Consider the following 22,163-nt stretch of genomic DNA (forward strand, 5'->3'; position numbering starts at 1 on the left):
AACCCGTGGACTAATGTTCATAGCAACATTCTTCATAATGGCCAAAAAATGGAAACAGCCCGATGTCCATAAATGGATGAACGGTGATAAAAGAGGCCAGACGCAAAAGGACACGTATTATATGATTTCTTTTATGTGAAAGGTCCAGAACAGGCAAATCCGTAGAGGCAGGAAGTAGACGCGCGGGGCTGGGGCTGGGGGAGGGGGGAGGAAGAATGCCTGCTAATAAGCGGAGGGTTTCTTTCTCGGTGACAAAAATGTTCTAAAATTGATTGTGGTGATGGTTTCACAACTCAGTGGACATAGTAGAAACCACTTTGAAAGGGTATGTTTTATGGTATGTTAATGATATTTCAAACAAACTAATTAAAAAAAAAAAAATCAACTGGCTAGGCCATCTACCAACTGGCTAATGCCCAGGACCTAATTCCCTGGGTGAAGAGAGAGCCAGGCCCCCTTTAGCTTCTGTAGTGTGTGTGAGGGGGTGACTTCACCCCCAAACTCGGAGGGGTATTCAGATGCTGGGCAGCCAAAATGACTGCACACACGGGAGGAACCTTCTAGATTCCTGACCTGAGAAGTCCCCAAGCCTGTTGGTGGTGGAGAGATTCCAACTTTGCTCCAGGTCACTGGGTCGTGACCCAGACAGTCTGCGTTTAATCATTTATTGTCAGAAGAGTGTCTAGACTACACTGTCTCACCTTTGAGCACGTTAGTCTTTTAAAACACCTTATGTCTGCTCTCTCTCATTTTCATGTGTCTTCAAGTGGACCAACTTTTAGGTAAGCCAACTGCTGTATCGATGGGTATGCGAGATGCCAATCCGCTAGTATCTGAGCTGGTGGCATTTTTTTTCTAGCAGTGCTTGATTTAACAAGAACCTTTTTTTTTCAAGGCCTCCCCAGTCTATTTGAAACTTATCCGAGGGCTCACACTTTGGGGGAGACCTTCCCCACAATAATTTGGGGCCCCATTAGGCTCTACCATCGGTATGCTGGTAAATGTTTACCAACGAGCTTTCGGGTGGAGTTGGGGAAAGGGTCCTGATGTGTATGTAGCATTTGCCAATTTCCATGGTGTAAATGCTCCGGCCATGGCTGATTTCAAACTATCAACAGGAAGTCACTGAACACAGAAATGGAAAGTGCAGGCCTGTCAGCCAGCTGCCGCGCATCACTGACCCCACCCTCAGGGTGCAATCAGCAAACCAGTCTTGCTCAATTGGGCAGCCTATATTGGCATCACCTGGGTGGCCCAGGGACCCACAAGGCCTGAACTTGGATATAGGTGGTCCTGGACTAGCAGTGTCCTCAAGAGCCTGGCAGGGCTAACGTAAAGCATCTCTTGAGGAAGGTAACTTCACCCCGGGCCTCCAATGATCCCTATTAGTACATTTTAAAATAGCGTTCAGCATGGTCAAAGCGAAGCTGGCAGATCACAAGGAAGCAGGACACCATGAGCAAGAACCAGCAAAAACAGAACCTCAAACACTTCAAATATTAGACTCATCACAGACTATAAAACAACTGTGCTTTGATGAAAGAAAGACGTTTTAAAGTGTGTGCAAGAGACAGGAAACCATAAAAAGTGACATACTGGATTTGTAAAGAACATTATAGAAAGCTTTAGAGTTTAATCAGAGATCAAGATCAAATCCCTTCAGGGGCCATCTGGTAACACAAACGAGTAAAGGGACTGGTGACACACTGGCGACCTGGAGAGCGTCGTCAGAGGGGCACGGGGCTCCTTAACTCCAGCTGGTCGTGGCCGTGTGGCACCGGGGCCCAGTTTGTAGATCTTCTGCCATTTCTAGAAAAGCTGGATGTGTGTTTTTAATTTTTTATTAAATGTATTGGGGTGACATTGGTTAATCAAATTAGGTGAATATTTGGATTTTTTTTATTGTAGTAAAATGCACACAAAATTATATATATACACATATATATATGTATTTACACACACACAATTTTATATATAAATCGTTCTGTGTGGCCCTCAGCACCTATCTGCTGCCCAGAGGGCGGACAAGATGACACCTGCGCATTAGGACTGGCCGTTGGGTATTTCTTCAGAGTGGTTCTCCGAGGCAGGTGTTCTCAGTGTTCACATTAGGGACTTGGGGTTCACGCGGCAGAAAGACATGCCTAGGGAAAGGCCTGCAGTGCAGTGTCGTCCCCCCCCCCCATTACCCTGTAGCGTTTCTACCCCAAACCAAAACCTCAGGGCAGCCTGCTTGGTTCCAGAGTGAATCGGAGTCAAAGAGCTCACTTAGGGCTGTGACCTTGAACTTCCCACGCGTGACGTGACTGGTGCTGGAAGCGGCCATCCCCACGGCCCCACGCTCCCCGGCCTCCACCTGGGCGTGCACCTGGACACACGGACGGGCACCTGGGCGGCTGTCCGGGGGCAGCGCGGCGAGGAAGGGACCTCGAGCGTCCTCCGAAGGCTGACCACCGTGGAGCCTGCCCCGCCGAGGGCCGTTTCAGACGCCAGGGCGCGCGCCGCCCGCCGTCCGCTCCGCCCCGGGCACCTCTCCTCTGACCCCCGTTTTCCAAAAGGACGCAGGAAAGGGAAGCGACGTGTGGCGCGCGTGTGTGCGCGGGGAGCGCGCGCCTCGACTCGCTCCGGCCGCACCTCCGTCCCGCGCCGCCGCCTCCAACTCCGCCAAGTCGGGGGGGGCCCCGCAGGAGACTCGCGCTCCCGCGCCCGCGGCCGCCACCCCGGGGAGGGGGGCGCGGCGGACGGGCCGCCGGGCTGGCTCCCAAGGAACGCGCCCCCTCCCCGGGGGACCCCGCGGCACCTGCGGCCTCGGGGTGAGTGTCCGCGCGCGCCCCTCCCCCCCCCCGCGGGCCGGGTCGCGGGGCGCCCCTCGCCGCCTCCCCGGGGTGCGGGAGGCCGGCGGCCCCGCGGCGCCCGAGGCCGCCCCGCTGGCGGCGCCGCTCCCCCTGCTCGGTGCAGCTGCCGCCCGGCGCTTGCGCACTGGGCCGGGCGCGCGGCGGCCGCGGCTTTGTGTGCCCGCGTGTGAGTGTGGGAGCGGGCGGCGCGGGCGAGTCCGCGGGCGGGAGTGCGAGTGTGGCGGCCGCGGAGCGCGAGCAGGACCCGGCGGCGCGCTCGCAGCCTCTCTCTCCCCGCCAGAACCATGTCGGGCAGGTCGGTTCGAGCCGAGACCAGGAGCCGGGCCAAAGATGATATCAAGAGGGTCATGGCGGCGATCGAGAAAGTGCGCAAATGGTGAGCGGAGGCGCCGCGGCCGCGCGACCCCAGACCACGTTCCCCGCCCCCCCCCCGAAAAAAAGCCGGCGGGCGCAGCGCCCCCCGCGGGCCCGGGAGTTGGAGAGGGCGGGCGGCGCGCGCGGGCCGGGTCACCTGCGCCAGGCGGGGGCCGCGGCCGCTGCCCAGGTGCGCTCGCTCCCTCGCTCGCGCCCGTGGCCCACCTGGCGCGGCGGCCGGCGGCGGGGGGCGCCCCGGGGCCCGGGCGGTGGAGCCGCGGGCCGTCCCCGCCTCGGCGCGCGGCTCCCGGGAGGGGGCTCGGGCCGGCCCCAGAAGCCATTTCGTTTTGTGCAAGTCACATGAAAGCGGCTTCCCGCGCGCCGGGGCCGCGATGCCGGCGGCGGAGGGGAGAGCGCGAGCTCCATTGTGCAGCGCCGAGCGGGCCGCCGCCGCCTCCCCGCGCGCCCCGGGCGGCGCAGCGCCGGCCCCCGCGCCCTCGCCCGCCCGGGCCTCCCGCCCGCGCGCCCTCCCCGGCCGGCTCGCTCGCTCCCCGCCTCCCGTGCCCGGCGCCCTCGAGTCTGCGGAGTTTGCAGAGCGGGAGCCGTTTAAATTTAGCGCTTTGGGCTGCCTGGAGCGAGGGCTCTTGGCGGGGAAGCAAGATGGGGGCGAGCTCGGGGAGGAGACGCCGCGGGGCCCGGGGCGCCGGGCGCGCCCCCCCCCGCGCGCCCCCTCCCCGCGCGCCCCCCGCGCACTCTCTCCGCGCGGCGCCCGCGCTCGGGGCTCGGGCGAGCGGATGCTTTTGGGCCAGAAACCGGCCCTGGGCCGCGCGTCCGCCTGTCCCCGCCGCGGCAGCTCGCGTCGGTGGCGCGGAGGGAGCCGTTGTTTTGTTCTCCCGGGTGGGGGGGCGGGGTGGGGGTTGGCCGCGCGCGTTTCTGCGGCGCGCTCGCGGGGGTCCGGCGCGGCCCGGGCGCGATTCGTGGACCCGGCTGGACGTGTGCGCGGCCGCGGCGGGGTCCGGCTCCGAGTCGGCCCGAGGGCCAGGCCCGAGGCGCAGCCAGGCCGCCGGGCGGGGGCGGACTTGTTGAAAACTCCCGGCTCCCTGATTTCAACTTTTTTGATGATGATGATGATGATGATTTTTTTTTTTCCCACGGCTTCGGCGGGGTCAGGGAGGCAGAAGAGCAGCCGCGACGCGCCCGAGTGTCAGCGCCAGCGGGCGCCTCCCGACCCTTTTATTTTAAAGCCTAGAAACCGGTCGGGGCTCCCCCCCCCCCCCCGTCCCCCCTCCCCCGTGGCGGGCTGTGTTTATGTTTAGGGGCGTCATTTCTTGGTCTCTAAAAGCCACAGGGGGCGAGGATCCAGTCTAGCCGGGTGTCGCAAGTTAGCTGTCCTTTCTGAGTCGAGCCCAACAAAAAAGGCGAGAGGAAAATCAATAAAGTCCACGTGCTCGCGGGCCTCCTATGGAAAGGGCTGTCTGCAGATGGCCGGATGCCCGGCCGAGGGCTGGGTTTGGCTCCAATGGGACAAAGAATTTGCAGAACCGTGAGAAGGGCAGGCTTTCCAAAGTTGAGATCCAAGTCCTCGGTGCCCGTGGGAGCTCCCCTAGTGCGCAGGGCACCCCCCCCTGCCCGACTGGAGCCGTTTAAAAATGGTAGAAACAGCTGCAGGCTAAAACACACACACACACACACACACACACACACAACAACAAGCCCACACAGCCCCTGCCCCTGTGGGATTCCCAGAGGGAAGGCTGGAGTTGGTCCCCCCCGTTAAGGCCTGGGCAGAGAAACCGGGGGTCTGGGCCGGAGTCCCTCCGGTCGCTGGCCTGGAGGTGAGAAAGAGGCTGGGGGGCAAGCTGCCCCGCTGTTCTCTGTTCCAGGAGGTGCCGTAGGGCCTTGTGCCCCGGGTTCCCAGCGGGGGCAGAGGCCCTGCACCCTGACAGCTGCTCCTGTAAGGCCCGCCTGCCAGCTGCTCCGCAGGGAGGGCAGATGGAGCTACATGGGGTTTTCCACCCTGCGGGCCCCACTGCAGGCCAGGCCTGTGTTCCGTGGGGAGGGGAGGAAGACAGATCTCCCTCCCTCCCTCTGTTTTGGGAAACAACTTGTCACGTCCTCTAAAGACCTCAAGCTTTGGGATCTTGGAGCCAGGCATCCAGTTCACTTCCTTGCCCTTGACCTTGGACAAACCATGTAACTTCTCTAACCATGGCCTCAAGGGCAGGGGGGTCGTCTTGTGCTTCTTTCTACCCCCTGCCCCTCAGAGTAAGATCATGTCTCTACCAGCACTTATCCCGGCACACAGGAGCGGCCGGTAAGGGTTGTCTTTATGGTAAGGAAGATGCTGTGGAAACTTATATTTTCCTGTTTGTTTGTTTTTTTCTTTCTTTTTTTCCCTACCCCTTCTAAGAAAAAATAAAAATAAATGACTTCGCCTTATGTGTTGGGTTTCCCCAGCCTGGAGAAACCAAGTCTTCCCCTTCACTGTGCCTTTAGGATGGGCTCTCCAGTCTGTTCTCCAGACTTTGGGTTGTTTATTAACTGCGTGGCCACCTACCATGCAGTCACCGCTGGCTGGGCGGCTGGGTTGCCAGATTTAGCAAATAAACTCACAGGACACTGAGTTGAATTTGAATTTCAGGTAAACAACAGAATAATTTTTAGAAATACTTCTCTAAACCATAAGTATGTCCCATGTACTATTTGAGACATACTTGTACTAAAACAATTGTTCATCTGACATTCAAATTTCATTTTCAGCGTTCTGTCTTTTACCCAGAGGATAGTGGAGGTGTCTGGCATACCATTCAGCGTGGATGCCTAGGGTGGTATTTCTCCCTACCCCCAGTGACCCAAACCATCCCCCCTCTGCCAGCCCTGTCCTTCTCCTGCCCCTGGAAGAAGCCAGCAGCCAGCCCTGACATCTCGGTCCTTTCTGTCTGGTGTCCCAGCAGGGCAGGCGGGTAGAGTGTGAGGCAGCCAGAAGATGGCTTAGGGAAGGACAAACTGGTGGACCCCTTTTCGGGAAATTGGACCAGGGTTAGGAGGCCCCGTGTGGGCGGTGAAGAGAAGGGGAAGGGGAGTCCTTGGGCAGGAGGCAAAGGCCTGAGCTGAGAAGTAGGCTTAGGCTGGGGACCCCGGGGCCTTTGGTCTGCAGGGCCCCTCAGTGACTTGTGGTTAGAGAGAGGGGCCTGTTCCCAAGGACTTCCCACCTGTCCCTGTGGGAGGGGGAGGTTTGTGCCTAGGGCCTCACCTCAGTACCCCAGGGGGCATGCTCCTGCCAGACAAGGGGCAGGTGGAGTGGGTCTCGGCCTAGTTAGGCTAAGGCCAGCCATCAGCCAGGCCTCCCAAGGCGTCAAGGACTAGCCCTGGGAAATGGACAGAGTGAGGGACTTAGCGCTCTCTTGGAGGGAGCCACGTGACCCCTAGATGGTCTCGCCCTTGGACCTGGACAAACATTGGAAATTGGTATTGACCTGGAGAATCTGGGATGGGTACTTGTAGTTTATATAGGAGTCTGTGCTGAAGAGGGGCATTTGGCGCTCTCTTTCTATAGCTAGTTTCTATAGCTAGGACCTCATTTAGTCTTTTCATCCAGGAGCCCCAGTCTGATGGGGGAAGAGAGAGACCCTTAAGCCCGGCTGGTTACTGGGGGCCATCAAGGCAAGTGGGCTCAGTGCACCCACAGGTGGCTTCCTGGCAAGGTTTGGGTGTGGCCTGGTGCTCCTGGTGAATCCGGGCCCAGTGTCTACAGGTGGGGAGAGCTGGTGGAGCTGAGGGAGCTCAGATCCTGGGGTGGGGGAGTCCATGGGCCTTTTGCGGTCAGATCGTATTTTTGAGAGTAGCCAGGAATCTGGATTTGTATGTTGTCTGACTTTTTTTTCTTTCCTTCTTTTTGTAAAGTTTGGCAATTGATTCAAATTTTTTAAAGTACCATGCAGGCCAGACAAAATGTGCTTGTTGGCCACTTGTTTGCCACCTGAGATGTAAGGTAATAACTACAGCTTAGTACCCTCGTTGGGGGCGGGGGCTGTGTGCCCGGGGCACGGCTTTGAGGGCGGCAGTGGGAGCTCTGCTGCTCCTCTGAGCCCATGTGGGTGGTGTTTACCAAGGCGCTGCCAAGCCGCCAGCTTGATAAGACCCCCAGAGCTCACGTGACATGTCTGTGCCATCCCTTCTGGTGCTCACTCAGTGACTTACCCCTGAGTTCCGGGGCCCTGTCTCCACCTGGGTGACTGCTGGCCGAACGGCAGGCCTGAGGTCAGGTTCTTAACTTGCGACCCTCTGCCCAGTAGCCCTTCGGTGTCCACACCTAGAAATGCGAATGAAGCCCGGTGAGCTGGGGCAACGGGGCAACCTGGCTGCGATGAGCTCGTAACCTGCAGGCCCTGCAGCCTCTCCAGAAGCCCCTGCAACTGCAAACACTCATCCTGACCCACCTGCGGCCTGCACACCCACTTTGTGCCCTGAAAGGTGTCTTGTGTATTACAAGTTAGTTCCCTTTTTTTTTTTTTTTTTAACACAATCAAACCATGGATTTGCTGACCTCCTGGAGCCCAGGCCCAGGCAGCCAGCTGAGGGCTTGTGAGTAGTGCGTGCCTTTGGTCACTCGCGCAGGCTTCCAGCAGTGGGCACTCCTGTCCAGCGTCTATTGCTGATGTGCTTGTGGAATAGATTCTTCATTTTCATGGGACAGAGTAGCAGAAGGTGGGCTGTGGGGTCCGAGCCTGTGTCTAGTCCAGGTTCTGCCACTGACTAACTATGTGACCATGAACTAGCGCTATAGTCTCTCCAGTCCTCCCATTTCCCCGTCTATAAAGTGGGGCGACAGGAGTCCCCCTCTCGTAGGCCTGTTGGCCATCTCTGGGGAAGGGAGGACATGTAAATAAACGCTTGGCACGAAGCCTCGGCACACAATGGCTATTATGATGGTTGCTTTGTCGCTGGGACTGTTTCTCGGAACGCCCCTGTCCCTTCCTGGCACCTCTGCCTGTTCAGAATGGAGGTGGGGAAAGGCTGGGATTCTGGATGGTCCATCCTGCCTCCTAATCGCAGCCCCTCTCCCGCCCCCCAGTCTTACCAGCACCTCCTCCTAGGCACTGGAAGACTCCAACATGCATTGTCTTAGGTGATCCTCACAGCAGCCTGGAGAGATTGCCATCCAAACGTGGTCCAGCAGATGGGGACGCTGAGGCTCAGATGGGGGGAGGGACTTGCCCAGGGGCCCAGTGAGCAGCAGAGGTGGGATTCGAGCCACATCTGTGTGAGGACCTAGAGCTTGTCCTCTTAATTCCCAGCTGCCACCACATCACAGCTGCCCCCACAAGGGGTGAACAGGGCCCGGCTCCTGAAGCCCCTGATAACAGGCTGTTCCTTATTTGCAGGGAGAAGAAATGGGTGACTGTGGGTGACACATCCCTGCGAATCTACAAGTGGGTCCCTGTGACGGAGCCAAAGGTTGATGATGTGAGTATGAGGGGCCCCTCCCCTTGGAGTGTCCCCTGCGTGTCATCTCTTGGGCTGAGAGCCCCAGGGTTTGCCAGTGGGGACACACCTTAGTGCAGAGGTACCCCATCCCCGGGGCCCTGAGCACCATGGTTTGGGGGCTGCCAGAGTGGTACCCACAGACAGGCAGATACCCCCCATCATTGTAGCCCTGCTCCGGAGCACCTGACTCTATGCCGAGGATCACCTCATTTATCTCTCTCCCCGAGTCTGGGGGGTTGATCTCTATCTTTCCTGTACAACTGAGGACACAGGCTCAGAGAGGTGAAGCCATTGCCCCAGAGTCACACAGTAAGGGGCAACTGTGTCTGACTCCAGAGCACATGCTCTGTCCTCTCTTGTTTCGGAAACCTTTTGGTTTTCACCCCAGAGTGAGTTTTGTGCAGGGGTGGTGACTGTGACCAGTAGGGGGAGCACCAGCTTAGAGGCTCCCCGGCCAGTTACTCCCGAAGACCCCAGGTCAGCTGCTCTCATTTCCAGGCAAAGTCCTGAGCAGTCCCACCTCCAGGCCTTTGCATGGGCTGTTCCCCCCGCCCGGATTGCCTTTCCCGTTCCCGTGAACAGTCCCCTCCTCCAGGGAGATGGTTCAAGCTGAGCGGCATGATTTCGTTTGCTCCTGGGGATGACAGGGCCATGATTGGCAGGTTTCTAGGGGGGCCATAAAGGCCGGGGTCAAGCCTCTGTCTTCTGTTACCAGTCTTGGGTCTCCAGGCAGGGCTGAGGCTCCATTCCTTTCTTTTCTTTTTTTTTTTTTTTTTTAAAATGTTTTTATTGATTTTAGAGAGAGAGAGGAAGGGACAGGAATAGAGATAGAAACATCGATGAGAGAGAAACCTCGATTGGCTGCCTCCTGCACACCCCCTACTGGGGATCGAGCCCACCACCTGGGCATGTGCCCTGACCAGGAATCGAACTGGTGACCTCTTGGTTCATGGGTTGAGGCTCAACCACTGGGCCACACTGGCTGGGCCTGAGGCTCCATTCTTGACCCTGTGATCACATGCTCGCCCCCTGCAGAGGGACGCTAGGCTGAGACCGTGGGCATTTGTCGGTCCTTCTGGTTCTGACCTGGGCTCGTGGAGCCACCCGAGCTGCCTTCCCCAGGGGCCCCGAGATCGAGACCGTCGCGGCATTCGCGGATGGCCCTTCCGGAGGGGAGAGTGCGACCGGGCTCCTCAAGGCGGCTCTGGTCTGGCTGCTGGCCGCCGCTCACGTCGTTAGGTGTTGTAGAAACGCGGCTGCATTTGAGAAGCCATGGTCCCCGCTCTCAAGGAATTTATAATCTCGTCGGGGGAGGATAATTATAGAATAGCATCGGGGACATGCCAAGTGGATGGCGATCAAGGAGCAAACATAATATATGGGCTCTCGGGAAGGACCGGGCAGCCCCGGGCTGGGCAAAGAGCACCCTGGACGATCCTGTGACGCTGGACAGGTGACCCCACCTCGCTGGGCCTTAGCTCACTCTTTCGAGCAATGAAGCAATAATACCCAGGTCCTGAGGTGTCTGCGTATCTTTTTTTTTAAACCCTCAACGGAGGGTATGTTTTTTTATTGACTTGAAAGAGAAAGAGAGAGAGAGAAACATTGGTCGGCTGCTTCCCGTCCACACCCCAGCGGGGGATCAAACTGGCAACCTGGGCAAGTGCCCTGACCAGGAATCAAACCCGAAACCTTCTGGTGCCTGGGATGGTGCCCCAACCAACTGAGCCACCCGGCCAGGGCTTTACTATATATCTTCTTATAAATTGTCTCCCATCCCTGCGCATGCCCCTCCCCACTCAGCTCCCGTCCTGGGAGGCACCCCGGGTGCCCACAACACGTTCATCTGTCCTTCCGTCACCGCTCATGGCAGCCTTCCATTCCCCGCCCTCTCTAGAAACATCTTGGAGGGACTGAAACGTGTTCAGTGTTGACATTTTTGCAGCTCACTCCCCGCTATTAAATGAAGAGCTGCCTTACTCTCTGTAGTTATAGCATCAGGTTACGCTGAACGAATGCACCGTAATTAATTTAACGAGTCTCTTACCGACGGGCCCAGGGTGCTTCTAACACTGCTCTGTTCCCGTCGTAAAAAAATGGAACCACGGGCGAGAAGCATCCCCTTGCCCCCCGCCCTCCCCGCCTTGCTCCGTGGCTGCCTGGGGCCCCAGCGCAGCGGGAGCGTGTGAACTGTGTCCCTCCACCTGCTCTGGGGGGTGACAGTGGCCTTTTCCCCAGGGGCTCTCCCTAAAGGAGTAGACCCCCCAGCCAGGTGTTTGCATGCCGGCTGGTGCTGGCCCCACAAACCCTGGGGGTTTATCCCCAGCCCCGAGCCTCCCTCCTGCTTCCCAGCAGGTGAGGCCCCCAAAGGGACGTGTTGAAACGCAGGCCGACCAGCGCCCTCTAGGGACTGGGAGGCTCCAGGATGAGTCAGCGCAATAAACGACTCCTGCCACCCTCAGGGGTCTCGCGCCTGCTCGGGCGCATGGGGTCTGGTGACGCGGTTTCTGCCCCAATTTTCTCCTACAGAAAAACAAGAGCAAGAAGAAAGGCAAAGGTGAGAAGTGTGGCTCGGAGGTGACCACACCCGAGAACAGCTCCTCCCCGGGCATGATGGACATGCACGGTGAGCTCCCCGGCCTCCCGGCCCCTCCTGCCAGGTCCCTGGGCCCGGGCAGGACACTCAGCCTCGCTTTGTTTCACCAGCAGGTTCGTTCACATTCCAGGCCAGGGGTAGGAGGACCGGGCAGGACTGGGCCTCTGTGCCAAGGCCAAGGCTCTGCGAAGGAGCGACTTTCTTTCCCAGCCCAGCAAGCCGGGAAACATAAAATAAGACCTTCGCCCCCAGTGACAAAAAAAATCCCACAGGAGACGTGCGTTTTCCCCTCCTGGGCCTGACATACTATACGAATGACTCTATGTTCCATGTCCTATTTTGCTCTGGCTGCCAGGAAGCTCCAACCTGAGTTTCCAACTTCATGTTGATCCACATGAAGCCTACCTTTCTTTGTTGTCTTTTTTTTAAAAAAAATATGTCTTTATTGATTTCAGAGAGAGGAAAGGAGAGAGAGAGAGATAAAAACATCAGTGACGAAAGTCATTGATTGGCTGCCTCCTGCACACCCCCGACTGAGGATCGAGCCCGAAACCCAGGCATGTGCCCTGACCAGGAATCGAACCGCGATCTCCTGGATCCTAGGTCGGTGCTCAGCCCCTGAGCCACGCCCAGCTGGGCTGTTGTCTTATTTCAAAAGTTGTCACCAGTGTCCCACCGAGCATGTCCAGGCTGGAGACGTGTTTTAGCCAGTCTGCCGTTGTCTTGACATCGCTGGCATTTATTTCTCTTTATACCTTTTTATCCGAGAGGAAGGACACAGCTCCTAAGCATATAGCTCCATGCAGTGTCCACAAACTACATGTCCCCATGTAACCGGCCAAAGCAAGACAGTCCGTTCCGGGTAACCCCCCTGGTGTTCCCTCCTACCCGCCTTTCCCCAGCAGCCTGGGGATTTCACCTGTGGTTCTCCCCCCCCCAGATGACAACAGCAACCAGAGCTCCATAGCAGACGCCTCCCCCATCAAACAGGAGAACAGCAGCAACTCGAGCCCTGCGCCGGAGCCCAACTCGTCTGTGTCCTGCGACGGCGCCAGCAGCAAGGCTGATGAGGCTCAGGCTGAGGGGAAGGAGCTCCCCGGGGCCGAAGGTACGGGCCCTTGGGGCCAGGTTCAGGGGGCCCTCTCTGTCTGGCCTTCTGTCCAGGTGTTCCCAGGTCTTTAAGGAGGCCCTGCCATGTGCTGGCCCCAGAAGAAAGGTAATGCCTGGGGCTCATATTCTTGGGGAGCAATTTAAAAACCACACAATCTAGTATTTGGAACATAAGTGCTCTGGAGAATTATAAAGTAAGAAAGGGGAATGGGGAGTCTTGCCCCATTATGGGGGGGTGTGTGATTTTTAAATAGGTTCGTCAGGGAAAGCCTCACGGAGCAAATTAGGCGAGGGAGCAAGCCGCCTGGATAACTGGGAAGAGCACTGCGAGCAGAGGGAACCCATGCAAAGGTCCTGAGGCAGGAGCGTGCTCAGGGTGGCTGGAGGAGAGTGGGCAGGGCTTGGGGCTTGGACAGAGGTGAGGTTGGAGAGGAGGCAGGGCCTGGAGTGTGTGGGGTTCAGAAGGCCACTTAGCAGACCCTGAGTTTTATGGCTGAGTGAGCCAGAAGTCATTGGGAGCTTGAATGCTGTGATCTGAAGGATCTCTTTGGTTGCCGTGATTGAAAACAGATGAGGGAGGAGGGGTTGGCAAGGGCAGATGGAGGCAGGAGACCGTTGGGGCGCTGCTGCACCGGGGTGGGAGTGGAGGAAGCAGTGGGAAGTGGTCTGGCCGTGTGTGTGTGTGTGTGTGTGTGTGTGTGTGTGTGTGTGTGTACACCCGTGTATGTGTTTTGTTTATTTTCAGGTCTCTGGACCCCCTTTAAAAGACAATTTTCACATACAGACAGTCCCTGACTTACAGTGGTTTCACTTAGTTTTTTTGACTTTTCAATGATAGGAAAGCCATATGCATTCAATAGAAACCGTACTTTTTAAAATTTGCTCTTTCCGGGGCCAGTGCTGTGCGGTCCCTCCTCTCTGAGTGCTGGGCGGTGAGTCACAGCTCCTCGTCTGCATCCGCCACATGAGCTGGGGCGTTGTGGACGCAGGACGCAGTGGTCACATCTGGGCTGGCATTTACCAGCTGTGTGGCCTTGGGCGGCCAGTGTCAACTCCTGCACACCTTCCTGTTTCCTTTTTATAAAATGAGACAAATAAAAGCTGCCTCTCTCGTCAGGTCACTGCAGGAAAGTGAGCGAGAGGGGAGGGGCCTGGTCAGCCGTGTGGGGGTGGGTGACCCCGGCACGCTAGGGACAGGGCTGTGCAGGACCAGGTGTCGCCTCTTTCCCCGGTCCCGCTTTCTCTAATCAATGGAGCTACCTGGCCAGGGCCTGCATCTCCTTTTAAAGGGCCAGTTGCAGGAATCATATCTTGGGTTAAGGCTTCCTTTCATAACTGCCACATTTTGGTAACTGCCATGCCCACCCACAACAGTGCCACAAGCTTTACCAGGTCCACGTGGGAACCACACCAGGGTCCTCTTCCGGCCACCCCAGGCCACTGGGCCTGCACAGTCGCCTAGCATTGCTCAGGCAGGACCACCACAGCGGGCCAGGCCCACCTGCCCACTGCCCGGGGCTGCCCGAGGCCCCTCCCCTCCGGTCTCCCCAGGTAGGTGAAAGCTGCCCGTGGGACAGGGCGGTTGATCACCAGCTGTTGACCTTGCTTTGAACTTGTTTACTGCTGAGTGAGTTCAGGGAATGACATAATGTTCAACCTCCCTGCACTAAATTTAGGCCCCAGGAAAATAATTTCCCCTGGGTGAGTTCCAGTACCGTTCTGCTAAGAGAATCAGGCCGCTGCTCAGAGCCCTTGAAAGCTCCCCGAGCTCCAAGGCCAGTTCCCACACTGAGCGCTCAGGCCAGGCGAAGGGTCACCAGGACTCTCCAGGCGACCAGCTGCCTTCGTCATTTCTACGCCTACGATCTGGGCCCCCCACCTCCCACTCCACTCCCCAGAGCTCTCTCTGGGGTAGAAAGAGAACTGGGGTCAGAGAGGAGGACAGTTACAATTGAAAATAAATGTTCGTTAAAGCAAACACGTATTATGAAATAGAATATAACATTCATGTGGGTTTTTAATTGAGATGAAATTCACATAAGATAAAGGTAACCAATTAAAGTGCACAAGTCAGTGGCAGCCATCATCTGTAGTTGCAAAATATTTTCATCTCCCCAAATGGGAACCCCGTCCCCAATTAGCAGTCACTCCCCATCCCCCCCCCCCCCCCGGTCCCAGGCACGCACCACTCTGCTTTCTGTGCCTATGGATTTACCTGTTCTGGACATTTCATACAAATGGAATCATAGAACATTTACCTTCTATGCTGGCTTCTTGTACTTAGTATCATGTTTCCAAGGTTTATTTATATTGTAGCATGTATCGGTACTTTATTACTTTTTTTGCTTAATTGATTTTTTTTTGAGAGAGAAACATCAACTTGCTGTTCCACCTATCCATGGATTCCTTTTTATGGCTGAGTAATATTCCATTGTATGGATAGACCAGAGTTTGCTTATCCATGCATCTGTTAATTTACACTTGGACTGTTTCCCTGCTTTGGCCGTTGTAAATAGGGCCGCTCTGAACATTTGTGTGCCAGTATTAGTTTGGGGACCCATTGTCAGGTCTTTTATGTCTATACCTAGGAGTGGTATTTTAAAAATATATTTTTATTGATTTTAGAGAGAGAAGAAGGAAGAGAGAGAGAAACATTGATGAGAGAGAGAAACATCAATCGGGTGCCTCCTGCATGCCCCCTACTAGGCCTTGAGCCCACAGCCCAGGCATGTGCCCTGACTGGGAATTGGACTGGCAACCTCTTGGTGCATGGAAGGATGTTCAGCCAACCGAGCCACACTGGCCACGGCTATTTTAATGTACTTTTAAAAAAAGTCAGAGTGACATACATTACTGGCCCTGAGCGCCATGAGAGTGGGACTCCGGGCAGGACGTTGCTGCTCCCTCTCTGAGCGCTCCTGCTCTGTGCCCCAGATAAGCTGCAGGCCGACCGGGTAGCCTCTTCTTCCAAAGCCGCACTGCCTCACGCACCCTGCCACGCCCTGCACCTTCCTTCTGCTAAAGGGACGTGGTGGGGGAGCAGGGGGACCCACACATTAGACATAGTCCAAATAACTGGCCAAACAGGATTCATGAAGTAAGCAATCGTGGACAGAACATGGTGCAGCCATCTTGTGTGCTCTTGTATTTAGGGAATTTTTAAAGCCATGAAAAATCCTCTAAAATACTGCATGATCCCCTTTTGGGGAGAGAGGATAATTCTGGGCTTGTAGGGGAAACAGCTGGAAAAATGGGACTAAATCCTGTAGAATGTTACTGGGGTGGTAGCTCTGGGTGGCGTGAGATAATTGGCGGCTCTAACTGGATTTTTCTCTGTGTTTTCTGTTTCTTGCAAAGATCAGTCGTTGCTCTGATGGTCAGAAAAATACCCATATTGTTAAGCGCGGTGTTTACCGGGGGCAGCTCCCTCTGCGGGCTCCGGGGTGAATAATGCGGCTCTGTGATGGGAGAGGGAGGAGTCCGCAGCCGGGTGGCTGGAGCGCGCTGTGTCCACCAGAGGGCGCCGTGCGCATGCGGCGCCGAGCCTGTGGCATCCTTGAGGTGTTCTGGGGGGCCCTTGGCAGGTAATGGGGGTGCAGGAAATGGTTGGGGGCCACAGGGCCAGCATGTGGCCTGGATGCTTAAAAACATCTCTAAAAAAATAAGCTTCCCAAGCCCCCCAGCCACCAAGCTACCCAGCTTCCGGGTATTTTTAGTAATGGGTCCATCTGGCCCCGCAAATCACGTGTCTCAAAACAGCGTCTGTCGTCTTGCTTTCCCCTCAGATGCTTCTGACGAGCAGAATTCACAGTCTTCAGTGGAAAACTCGACGAACAGTTCAGAGAAAGTCGAGCGGCAGCCATCTGGAGACGCGGGTCTAGCTGTAGAGACGTCCTCAATCTCTCAGGTACCTCGATCGAGGCCTCAGAGGGGCAGCCAGGTCGGCCGGGCGCCTGTTGGGGTGTCGGGGGTACCTTGAGAGGTGTTTTGTTACTTTGCTTTGTTGTTTTCTCGTTGGACGATGGGGGCTTCGTGTGTTCGCGGATGCGCGAGCATCCTTCTGTGTCCCGCCCTGGGCGCTGGATGGGACACCGGAGGGTGCAGGAAGAGGAAGGAGCCTTTGTCTCAGCCTCAGCTTTGTCACTTGATTTGCTTCCACAAAAGCATCGCCTGCTCTCAGCCACCCAAACTCAACCTCCTGTAGAGCTGGGAAGATACGTCTTCAGGATCCTCAACTCTGGATAAAATATTCTTTGGAAATATTTTGCAACTGACCAGACAGTCCCGCTGCCTGGACCCCTTCCTGGGTCATCACCGTTTGTCAGAATCTGGTCCGAATGAGACAGTGCAGAAGCAGGTGGCCTGGTGGATAGGAGCAGACATCCCGGGTTCGAATCCCAGCTTTGTCACTTAGCTCACACCGAGCCTCCATGTTTCCAGCTGCCAAAAGGGGATCGCGGAGCCCTCATGGGACCGGGGTGCCGTGAGGTGAGAGCGTGGGTGACACACAGTGGAGCTGGACACAGGAGATTCCTCCGTGTTGCTTGGTGACCGTGATGACTGTCACTGTCAATCCTCTGTGCTCACTTAAGCGGAGTGGGGACTCAGCAGTATCCCAGCATCAACGAATAAAACTGTTCCCGCTGTGCTGAGTGGTTTCGGGTACCTCGGGAGAAACTGACACGTGGCAGCAGAAACGAGGGAAGGACGAGACTCAGCAGGCCTTGGTCTGGACGTTGTGCAGCCTTGAACCAGGCCTTCCCCGGAGACGTGCCTCTCAGACGTTAGCATCTACGTACCGTGGGACCTGCACCTGCCCTTCAGGCTGCGGGTCACTCCAGACGCCCAGAGACCCGGGGGGGTGTGGATGGAAGATGTTCGCAGTGGCAGGAAGTTCGTCGAAAGGGATCCCGTTGAATAAATCTGGGGTCGTGTCAACCCACATACCATCAGGAGATGCAGTTGAGGGGACTTGCTGTTAGGCTGGGTGTGGGAGCGTGGAGAGAGGGGGAACCCCTGGGCATCGCCCAGCTTTATCCCAGGCAGGTGGCAGCGCCCCAGACAGACACTGGAGCATCCATTGGGGGTGGGTGGTGAACACACAATGCAATATACAGGTGATGTATTGTAGAATTGCACCCCTGAAACCTAGATCATTTTATTAACCAGCGTCACCCCAATAAATTCAATTTTAAAAAAAAGTTAGTTGATCTCAGGTGGCAGGTCAGCTTGGAGATCTGAGTGGGATGGTCAAGGCAGGAGGTGGGTGAGCGACTGCTGAACCTGTCTTTAAGTCAAGGGACTTCCTGGGAATTTGGTGACAACTACAGACCCTCTCGCCAGAATAACATACCTGTGCCCGGGCCGGGCACCTGTGCTGGGCCCCAAGGAGCAGTTGTTAGCATGGCGGGGCTAGCCTAGGTCTTTAAGCTTGGGGAAGTAAACTTTAAACGTGTGCATGAATAATTACCCTAGCGGTTAATTATGGAGACACTTGCTCCAGGAGGGGTGGAGGGAGGGCTTAGAGGCACAGGGGGAGGAGCCGGAGGGAAGCCAGTGTGACAGGACAGGCGGGACCTAGGTGACTTGAGGCCGGGGAGACACAGGAAGAGTTTGGGCTTGGGGTTCCCTGCAGGTCTGTGAACCTCCTAAAGTCCATGCTCGCTGGACTGGCCCTAGGGTCCTGCCTTTGGTTCCCTCCTGGGCTGACCTTTAACCTCACAGCTGCCCTAAACTGACCTCCTGGCCTGCTAACCTGCCATTCTCTTTTCTCTCTCTTCCCCCAAGGATTTGGAAGGAGGGCCACCCTCTAAAAAGATGAAGCTGGAGGCTTCGCAACAAAACTCCGAAGAGATGTAGACGTTCGGGGTTCAGTCTCCGGTCCGTGTTTCACGGGAGATCCGTCGGCAGGCTTGATTCTATGACTTCCCCGATCGAGCCTTCGGGTTAGAACTACTAACTTTCCGAGTTTACCAAGTGCAAATCCGAGAAAACCGAGAACGGTGTGACTTCTCAGACACTGAAGAGCTTTCTGCTGTGAAGCAAACACTCGAATCTTGAAGTGACTGTCCTTGTGGAGGCAGGTCGACAGCTCAGGAGTGTCAGACACTGTCTCTGAAGCCAAGATTACATTTGCGTTGCTGCTGTATTGTTCCCCCCTCCCCCCACTTCTCTAACGATATAAGCTATTCGAGGGTGGTACCCATCAGGAATTCGCATTTCGTGGGGGCTGTTCACTGTTCCACTGATTCCTCCCTCCCGCTTTCTTTTTTTGTGCCTTGTGCCCTTGAGGTGACCTCTGGCATGTTTTCCCGGTTGTTTTGCATCTCCCTTTGCAAAGTGCCCTCTCGATTTTGTTGAGGCTGCCACTGCCCCGGCCCTCACATCTCGCTCCTCCCTGCCCCCGGACTTCAATGGGAACAGAGAGCTGGCAGGGGGGAGGAGAGCCCGAGGCTGCAGAAGAGTAGGAGCTCCTCAGCCACCTGCCCAGCCTCCTTGGTCGGAGGAGTCAGATGTCAGGGCACTGTCCCCAGGCGCTGGCCACTTGATATGCCCGCTTCCTCGGGGCATCTGAACCTGGTGTTTCCAAGTGGCCCAAATGGACATGCAGAGCCCTTCGGTGGTTCTGGCGTTTCCACCCTCTGCCCCCACCGTGCCGCTTTCTCCCACATCTCCGAAGACGGGATGGCTTCTGACTGCGGGATTGTCTCAAGATGACAGAAGGGCTGTGGAGGCCGGGAGCAGACAGCAGGAGGGAGCTGGTGCTGAACTTTCATAGGACAGGATGTTGTTTGGATTTCAAATCCACAGTAACCCGCTGCCCTCTGCCTCCCCGGGTCCCCCGGCCCCACCTGGGGGGAGAGGTGGTCAAGATTGCAGTCCATGAAGTCCGCTTGCTTCTGCATAACGTTCCTGGCACCGCCGAGCCAGCAGCTGGATCCTGTCTTATTCCCAGGATGCCCCGTGGTCGGATGTCCCAGGGAGCGGCCTCTGTAGCTCGGCCTCGGAGGCCAGAAGGGAGGCGCCCCGGAGCTGGAAAGCACTGCACTCCGAGAAGGGGCGACCGAGTCCCCACCTCCATCCCTGCCCGCCTGGGGCAGCTTCCTTCCACTGAAATGACGCTGTCCCGGGACCGACCGCCTAAGTGTTTGGTTCTGAGGCCTGGTTGCTCTTACGTCCTACACGGACTCCTCGGACCTTAATTCCCCCCTTTCCCGAGCTTTCTTTACTGCACTGGAGTTCCAACTCCCTTTGAGCTGTGTGTGGGGGGGGGGCGGCGGGGTTTTGTTGGTTGTTTTCTGTTGTTGTTTTTTTTTTGTTTTTTGGTTTTTTTTTGCTAACTGGTGCATATTCAGGTATCACCTTTGCTGTGGGATCTCTCTCCTGACCACCATGGGAAGTGTCTGCCGGGTTCCACGTTCTAGGAGTTTCTGAGGGTGAGGCTCTCACTCTTAAGTTTGAAGGGAGCCAATCTATTTCCCGCACTTCAAGAATCAAAATGTTCCTGAGTTTTTCAAATACCTCATGCAGAAACGTCTCGTGAAATAAGGGAAAACAAACACACAAACTCTGGAAATCTCAATGTCGGAGTGAGCGATGGCTGAAAGGTTTTTCTTAAAAAAAAAAAAGAAAAAAAGAAATCCTTATGAGTTTCTCCCCTCGGGCGGTCAGCTCTAGGGAACTGGGCTGCCCGATACCTCTCAGCGACTCTCGGCGGCTTTACCTCCAGATCCCGTAGGGTTCGAATCATGTTTTTCTTTGCAGCAAAACTTCATTTTGACGAAAGATGAATTTGGATGTTTATTTCCTGCTCTTTTTTTGGGAAGCGAGAGGTGACAGCCAAGACAGATGAAGGAGAGTCACACACGCACTTGTGCACGCGTGTCCACGGGAACAGCAGGACGGCCAGGGTCCCCTGCGCCCCTTCTGTTTGTTGGCCTCTCCGGACAGGCAAGGGGAGTCCACACGGTAGAGGACACACCATCCATGACACCGAGGCCATCATTAGTTTTTCTCTGAAGTGCCTGAAGGTAGGGATGGGCCGGCGGTCAGGGACTGTGGGCCCCGCCACGGCCATGCCAGGCAGAGCGCCAGCAGCCCCGCGCCGGACGCTGGCCACGCCGGCCACGAAGGCCTCCCACGGCCAACGATGAGACTGCAAAATCCAGATGTGCTTCCTTCCCGCAGCCTGCTCCCCCCGGAGCCGCTGTCCCCCGCCCGCCCCGCCCGGGCCCCCGCCGGCCGCCACCGAATCTCAGACCTTTCCGCGGGCCGCGCCAGGGCGGGGTCCTGGGCGAATGCCTCTGCGGGCACCCGGCCCGTGGCTAAAGGGCTCCCAGGGCAAACTCGGTCCCCGAGAGACTCGAAGCTGGGGAGGCTGCGGCTTCACATTCCACAAAGTGCTGGCACTCGCACCCTGACCCGGAAGGCAGCCCAGCGACTCACAGGGCGGTGACCTCCCATTCGGGCGACGTCATGGTTTGGAATGCTCATTACCGCCAGGGACCTGGTTAGAGGTATAAAGACCTTTTTTCACGTTACCTGATTATTTTTTCCCCCCCCTCTTAAGATTTTTTTTTTTTTGGTGTGCTGTACAGCAGTATAATTTTTTTCACTTATTTATTCCATCAGTAGATATGGTTTGTACAATGTACAATGGTTCCATTTCAGAAAATAAAAAAAAATTCAAATCATGAACGACACCGTGCGGTTTTGTAGCCCTGTAATAACGAGTAAAATCCCATCGGTGGTGAGAATGTCCCACGGCTGCTGCTGTGTGTCCCCGGCACGGCCACGTGGCCTTGACTTTGTACAGGACATCGGAAGCCGCTTGCACGCAGGGACCGGCATCTCCCACAGTCATGCCAACTGCCACCATTAGGCACCGCTGGGTGCTGTAGGCAGCTGTCCTCGGCCACCTTACCCCGGGGAGGCAACTTTAGGACTGTCTCATGGACCAGTCATGTAGCCAATCAGAGCCCCAGCTTAAAAGCCCACACCTGGGCCCTGGCTGGTTTGGCTCAGTGGTTAGAGCGTCAGCCCTCGGACTGAAGGGTCCCAGGTTCGATTCCGGCCAAGGACACGTAGGTCGGTTGCAGGCTCAATCCCTGGCCAGGCAAGTGCAGGAGACAGCCAATTGATGCCTCTCACATCGATGTTTCTCTCTTTCCCCCACTCTCTGAAAAGCAATGAAAAAAAAAAAAGCACACCTGGCCTCCCCCACCTGGGTCCTGGCCAGGACACCAGTTTGCCATGTCCCTGACAGCAGCTGTGGCCCATGGCAGGGACGAGAGGTCAGTCCACATCGCAGGTGGGTTGCAACTTGGTCTTTACTTGTCTTAACTCGCCATCTGTTGACATGCTCTGGCCAGAGCCAGAACCTTCCCTGGGCCCTTTCCAGCAGCTCGGGCATTTCCCTCTCAGCTCAGACTCCCACCCTGAGGTGACTTTTAAATTTTTTTTCTCCAGTCTCCCTTCCTCTTCCACCTGACACCTGGCCCTGGGAGAGCGGAGATAAGGAAAGGGTAGGACGACTGTTGAGCCTGCTCCAAGTCTCGCCTCCCCATTGACCCACACCTGGAGGCAAATGTTCTCTCCTTGTTTGTGTGCCTCTCTGCTCTCCACCCCTTTTCCTTTCTAACGTCTTCCAGTGTTTTTACCAGGACTGGTTGCTCAGCAAAATAAACTCCTGATATGGAAAGTTCAGCTGGACAGAACACAGACTGTAGGGGCCTGTTTGCTTAACAACAACAAGATGCATT

At 56.3% G+C, this 22,163-nt stretch overlaps 1 protein-coding gene across 1 annotated transcript; it reads left to right on the plus strand.

Moving 5' to 3' along the window:
• Window positions 1-2,906: 2,906 nt before the first annotated feature.
• BCL7A (BAF chromatin remodeling complex subunit BCL7A) lies at window positions 2,907-21,095 on the plus strand. Its single transcript, XM_081122797.1, has 6 exons — window positions 2,907-3,231; window positions 8,594-8,675; window positions 11,226-11,322; window positions 12,233-12,400; window positions 16,188-16,309; window positions 18,190-21,095. Exons 1-6 carry the CDS (start codon window positions 3,140-3,142, stop codon window positions 18,259-18,261), a joined length of 633 nt encoding a protein of 210 aa, XP_080978923.1. The 5' UTR covers window positions 2,907-3,139; the 3' UTR covers window positions 18,262-21,095.
• Window positions 21,096-22,163: the final 1,068 nt, after the last annotated feature.

This window comes from Miniopterus schreibersii (assembly GCF_964146895.1).
Source record: "Miniopterus schreibersii genome assembly, chromosome: 20".
Classification (NCBI taxonomy): Eukaryota; Metazoa; Chordata; class Mammalia; order Chiroptera; family Miniopteridae; genus Miniopterus; species Miniopterus schreibersii.

Excerpts from the sequence above, each read along its gene's own strand:
- BCL7A (XM_081122797.1), top strand. The coding sequence starts at position 3,140 with ATGTCGGGCAGGTCGGTTCGAGCCGAGACCAGGAGCCGGGCCAAAGAT. Across the intron at positions 3,232-8,593 it reads ATCGAGAAAGTGCGCAAATG|GGAGAAGAAATGGGTGACTG; the intron begins GTGAGCGGAGGC and ends CCTTATTTGCAG. Across the intron at positions 11,323-12,232 it reads GGGCATGATGGACATGCACG|ATGACAACAGCAACCAGAGC; the intron begins GTGAGCTCCCCG and ends TCCCCCCCCCAG.